A 6,000-nucleotide genomic window follows, 5' to 3' on the forward strand; every position below is an offset into this window, starting at 1 on the left:
CACACAGAGTTATGTCTGTATAAAGACAGGAAAAAAACAGAAAGGCCATGTACCAAATTGCTAGCAATGGTCATCTTCCATGGAATGGGAATAGAAAGAGAAGAGAATTTCACTCCCTTCTTGTTTGATTCTTAAGTAGTGGCATTATGGGAAAATTTTACTTTTGTGTATGTTTTTCAATGTGTTTCAAACTGAAAAATTAAATGAGTTGTGGGATAGTATTAAAATCAATAGGTGATTCATGGCCTTTAAAACTTAGTACATTGGCCAGGCACAGGGGCTCACACCTGTAATCCCAGCATTTTGGGAGGCTGAGGCGGGCATGTCACCTGAGGTGAGGAGTTCGAGACCAGCTTGGCCAACATGGTAAAACCCCATCTGTACTAAAAATACAAAAATTAGCTGGGCATGGTAACACGTGCCTGTAATCCCAGCTACTTGGTAAGCTAAGGCACGAGAATCACTTGAACCCAGGAGGTAGAGGTTGCTGTGAGCTGAGATCATGCCATTGCACTCCAGCCTAGGAGACAAGAGCAAAACTCCATCTCAAAAAAAAAAAAAAAAAATCCCTTAACAGTACACGGATGCCTGACACTATAAAGGGCAACTAGCCTCATGGAATATACAAAGTTGGTCACTCTGGAGTCTACATCAGACACAACGCTTTCTGTGGTTCTTAACTAGTTATTGATTATTGTGATGATTATCAAAGGAACAACAAGTTTAAACAGAGTAAACTCATTTTAAATGTAGCTCATTCAATCATAGGCTGCTTAGAAGAAGAGATAAATAGCCTCTCAGGGCATCTGCACATCCTATGACTATAGGCATAGGTTTCCAAAAAGCCAATTCTTTTGAGCCATTAAGCCGTCTTACAGATTAATATTAAGAAATGATCCATCAATCCCTTTCCCTCTAGTCTGACCTTCCCCACAGAGGGGACCCACCACTGTTAACTATCAACCCAATATCAATAATTACTCACTGACTCATCAAAATCATCAATGATTTTGCTAGTAGCTATTTATAAAGCTGCACTATAGAAATACTGGTCAATTAGTTCTAGATTATTCTTTACCTTTCCTTCAATAATCCGATAAACTAAAGAATTCATATCTTTTGCATTGAAAGCATGCTTCAGGGTAGCCATTTCATAGACACAGCATCCTAGAGCCCAAACATCAGACTAGAAAATAAAAACAGTAAATGGTTAAATGTCAGAATAGCTTATTTATACTTTTTCCCCTTTAAAAAAAGAAAACATTTTCCTTAAACCAATTCATAATTATCTGACTTAACTAACTTCTGAAATTATGAGTACTCTCCCAGAGACAAGGTAAGACAGCATACACAGCCCAGTCCTACCTTATAGTTGTAGGGTTTGTTTGAGAACAATTCAGGGCTCATGTAGTAGGGTGTGCCAATGAGTGTGCTAGCCATGTCACAGTGGTTCTCTAACACTCGGGCAATTCCTAGGTCCCCCACTTTGATGATGTTTGTTCTTGTTAGGAAGACATTTTGAGTTTTCAGATCTCGATGAAGGATGTGTTTTTCATGTAAATACTGAGGAAAGAAACAAGATTTTATTACATATGAATAGACTTAATTATGTATTTATTCCTGGCCTATTGTATACCATCAGCAATGGCATGAGTTACAGTCTTTGACCATAAAGAGTAACCAACCATACAATTCCTTATTCAACAAACAAATACCTACCAAACATTATTGCTTTATAATTTCTAAATAAAAGGTCTAATTTACAATATTTGAAATGAGAAAATTAAGTTCCATGCATTGACTTACCCAGTACACATCAAAACTGTTTCCTGGTAGCTTGACAATTAATACATTTTGGCACTACATGAATCCAGTTTAAAAATATGTTTACAGGCCAGGCGCATTGTTCAGCAGTTTGGGAGGCTGAGGTGGGCAGATCACTTGAGGCCAGGAGTTCAAGACCAGCCTGGCCAACATGGCAAAACCCCATCTCTACTAAAAAAATACAAAAATTAGCTGGGCATGGTGACGCATGCCTATAATCCCAGCTACTTGGGAGGCTGAGGCATGAGTATCTTGAACCCAGGAGGGGGAGGTTGGAACGAGCCATGATTGTGCCACTGCACTCGAATCTGGGCGACAGTGACACTCTGTCTCAAAAAAAAAAAAAAAAAAAAATGCTTACAAACTCCCACTGAAGTAGGACAACTTATACAAAATAAGACACATGAAATCCTCAGCTTAATATTTTCAAGTATAGCAAGAGCATTTTTATTTAAAGTATCTCAGAATTTAAACATGGTCAATTAATTCTGGACAAGTCTACCCAGTTCCAAAATAATATTTCATAAACAGTCTTGCTTTTGAGTTACATGCATTTTAAAACACAAACTTGTAGGAACACTTATTCCATCTTATGGAATGAAGTGCTGCCCAATTCTAAAAAATAAAAAAAAAGAAAACTTATTTTGCGTTTCCATCTACTGTACCCCAGCAGGGTGACAGATGAAATCACTTGGGCATATCAATTAGCCTAGCCACCTTTCAGCATGACACAACTGACCAACGGATAACAAACATAGTCACTCTTTGCTCTTGGTTGCCTCAGGGTCTTTAAAATTGACTTTGCTATAAATATTAAATGAGTGGGCTTCCCCTGCAATTAGACATGAAATCTAGGTCTATTTTAATATAGGTATCATTTGCTTAGAAAAGTTCCAATGCTACAGCAAGAGTGATTGGGTCAACTTCACAAATGAATTTTCCAAAAAATACATTTCTATATGTAAGTATCTGAAGAAAAATTTTCCTAAAATACACCTGCCATCTTCTTGCCATCTGGGAACAAGCTAGGATGCTGTTAGTCTACACAGTACCTGCAAAGCCATGGCGATCTGTACAAACCACTCTACCACCTGATTCTCAGGCAGAAGCTGCCCTTTCTGCTCCTTAAGCTTTCGGTACAGATCACCTCCTTCACAGAAGCCCATGACAATGTAGAGCAGACCATCTCCTCCTTCCCATGACTCCTTGTAGGTGACAATGTTGGGATGCTTCAACTGAGACAAGAGCTGGGCTTCCTGTTCAGCAGCTCGCCGCTCTCGGCTAGAGGCATTTCGGAGGTTCAGTTTTTTGATGACATACTAAAAACAAAACATGTATTTTTACAATGTGCAAATAAACATAAGATTTGTGGCCTCTGAGTTATCTAAGGGCTCTCAAGAATATCCTCAAAACCAACCTTGTAGAGCCTGTCAGACAACCTATTCATTTTGTTTTTCACCAAGTACAAAATCGGGGAAAATATTTGCTATTATTAATGATACTTCTTATAAGTTAGATTTATAGCCCTGTAGGGCCACAAAAAAATTACCTTTCCATCTGCTTTTCACAATTTCATTAATGACTAAAAAAAGTGAGTTCAAGATAACATACCATTGGATCAATTATAAAACCTGTGTTAGCAATTTCTTAATGTCTGGCCGTACACAGTGGCTCACAACTATAATTCCAGCACTTTGGTAGGCTGAGGTGGGTGGATCACCTGAGGTCAGGAGTTCAAGATCAGCCTGGTCAACACAGTGAAACCCGTCTCTACTAAAAATACAAAAATTAGCCCGGCGTGGTAGTGTGTAACTGTAGTCTCAGCAACTCGGAAGGCTGATACAGGAGAATCGCTTGAACGTGGGATGCAGAAATTGCAGCAGTGAGTCAAGATCGCACCACTGCACTCCAGCCTGGGAGGCAGAGCAAGACTCTGTCTCAAAAAAAATTTTTTTTTTAAAAAGAAAAAAAGAAATTTCTTAACATGTAAAGTCTCCCAAAAAGGTGCATAAAATATGGCCTCAATATACATTTGCAGACAGAATAGTCTATGGATTACATTAGATACTCAAAGGGATCCATGGTCCCGTAAGTTTAATAGTCACTGACTCTCAGCATAGAAAATCATTCACACTTAAAAGAAATTAATAGCCTCTAACACCTAATACATTGCCCTCAATCATTTCAAAGACCATACAATTCATTTCTTCAACACATACATAAACGTGTTTTGTGAAGTGTAAACTAAAGCTCAAATAACTAGCTATTGCTAGTTCCCTATTATCAGCCCCAAAATCCAACGATTCCCCCAATGCCTACTGAATAAATCTCTTATGCATGAGTTTGTGTTCCAGGCAAAGCAACTAGCACCAGAGACAAGGAAGAACAGACAATTGGGCCCTATATTTAACGGGGACATCTCCTCTCAGCTTGGCTGGAGCAGTCCTACTGCCCTGGTGTAACTATTGATAGTGCCTCCTTTCAGTTTCAAAATTGTCCCAGTTTGTACAATACATTATATTGTCACCCTATTAATACACCACATTGAAGAATTGGTTCATTATCCTGAGGGTAATGGGATAATGTGTTTTAAAGAAAGGAGGAGTGACAACATCAGATTTAAATTTTAGAAGGATCACTGAGGCTGCAATGAAAGTGATGGATTGGAGAAAAGCAAGTCAAGTAGCGGCGACCAGTTGGGAAACCGTGGCCATAGCCTAGCTAGAGAAAACAGGGTGTCCTGGATTGGGGTGGTACCAATAGAGATGACAGGAGGCCTATTGTCTTAGTGATAGATAAATATAATCAGTGTTGGGGTGCGTGGGGAGGCTTAAAAATGACTTCAGGTGTCCGGCTTGGGCAACTGGTGGGTTGGTGTCGCTATTCACTGAAATGGAAAACATGAAAGAAGGTTTGGCGGGAAGAAAATGAGTCCGAGTTTTAAGTGAGTCCAGCAGTCTACAGTAGAGACGTTTGGGGCCCATTATGCAAGGAATAATGCTTGCTAGGCGCTGTGTTAAGTCCTGGGAATGCATGATACCTGCTCTTATGAGATTGTCGGGGGTGGGAGAAAGGTGTGTAGATCAAGCATGCCAATTAATACAACAAAGAAATAGATATGCAGAGACTGAAAATTTTTACATAAAACGAAGAATCGTAATTAAAGAAAATTAAAATTAAAAGAAAAAATTAATACAACAAAGAAGTAAAGGAAGTTCTGGGCGCATATTACAGGGAGGCCTGGCCTCGTCTTGGTCTGGGACCATCTCCCTGAGGAAATGCCATCCGAGATGAGTCCCTTGCGACCACTCCTGACCTAATCTACCGGTAGGCGCCCTCGGCGCACCTCTGCCCGCCCCCGCCCCTTGCCGGGCCTCACGCCTGCAGACCTGCTTGCCGTCCCGCCGGTGCTTCACAAGCGTCACCTCTCCGTAGCTCCCCTTGCCCACGACCCGCAGGTAGCAGTAGGCGTCCAGGGACATGTTCCCAGCGCTGGCCCAGAGACGGGATGCGGCGGCAGCGGCGGGTAGGGCAGCGGGAGGCAGCAGGAGGCTCGGTTCATGCCCTAAAGTGTGCAGTGGGGGCGGCTGTTGAGGCAGCCAGGCCCGGGCGGGATAGCGGGGTCCCGGCCCACGACGACGCCGCTGCCATAGCGATCCGGGCCGGGAGCAGTCCTGCGCATGCTCCTGCGTCCCCAAAGGACTGCCATAGAGCGGACGCCACGAGCGGCCAGAGAGGTTCCGCAGCCCCGGGAGGACCCGCCATAGAGCAGAGGCTCCAGGAGGCCAGAGCGACTTCTCCAGGCCTCGCGCGCTTTCGCGCGCTTTCTGTTCGTCGGTTCCACCGTCCTGGTCCCCGCCACAGCAGAGTCGGGGAAAGCTTCCTCTTATTGTGCACTTGTTTGTCCTAAGCCCGTTACAAGTATTGTTCGTTCATTCTACGAATATTTATTGACTGCCTATGTGCCAGGCCGACAAAGCCCCTGCCCTCCTGGAGCTCATGTTCTAATGATTGGTGACAGACTCTCTACCAGTAACATTTGCTGTATCCGCTTTATCACATGCCGTCTCTGCATCCAGCAATCCATCCTATTTTTTGATACATTCAAAGTAAATTGGAGATATCAGTACCTTTCATCCCTAAAAACTTTCGCCTGCTAATTGAGAACTACAAAGA

The 6,000-nt window shown here is 42.4% G+C and overlaps 1 protein-coding gene across 13 annotated transcripts in view; it reads right to left on the reverse strand.

Moving 5' to 3' along the window:
* NEK4 (NIMA related kinase 4) overlaps positions 1-5,515 on the reverse strand; it is a 69,872-nt gene extending 64,357 nt beyond the window's left edge. For 12 of the 13 annotated variants that reach the window (XR_004436889.1, XR_004436888.1, XR_004436886.1 and 9 more), the window contains exons 1-4: positions 5,214-5,514; positions 2,877-3,143; positions 1,366-1,563; positions 1,079-1,186 (exon numbers count right to left, since the gene is read on the reverse strand). Coding sequence is in view for 9 of the 13 variants with exons in the window: in XM_033210073.1 (XP_033065964.1) it covers positions 1,079-1,186; positions 1,366-1,563; positions 2,877-3,143; positions 5,214-5,306 (666 nt within the window). In the remaining 4 variants the exon portion in view is untranslated. Of the gene's footprint in view, positions 1-1,078; positions 1,187-1,365; positions 1,564-2,876; positions 3,144-5,213 lie in introns of all 13 variants that reach the window. The other variant, XM_033210075.1, reaches the window with a different exon arrangement.
* Between the last annotated feature and the right edge of the window lie 485 nt (positions 5,516-6,000).

The sequence above is a fragment of the Trachypithecus francoisi genome, unplaced genomic scaffold, assembly GCF_009764315.1.
Source record: "Trachypithecus francoisi isolate TF-2019V2 unplaced genomic scaffold, Tfra_2.0 Lachesis_group0, whole genome shotgun sequence".
NCBI classification, from domain to species: domain Eukaryota; kingdom Metazoa; phylum Chordata; class Mammalia; order Primates; family Cercopithecidae; genus Trachypithecus; species Trachypithecus francoisi.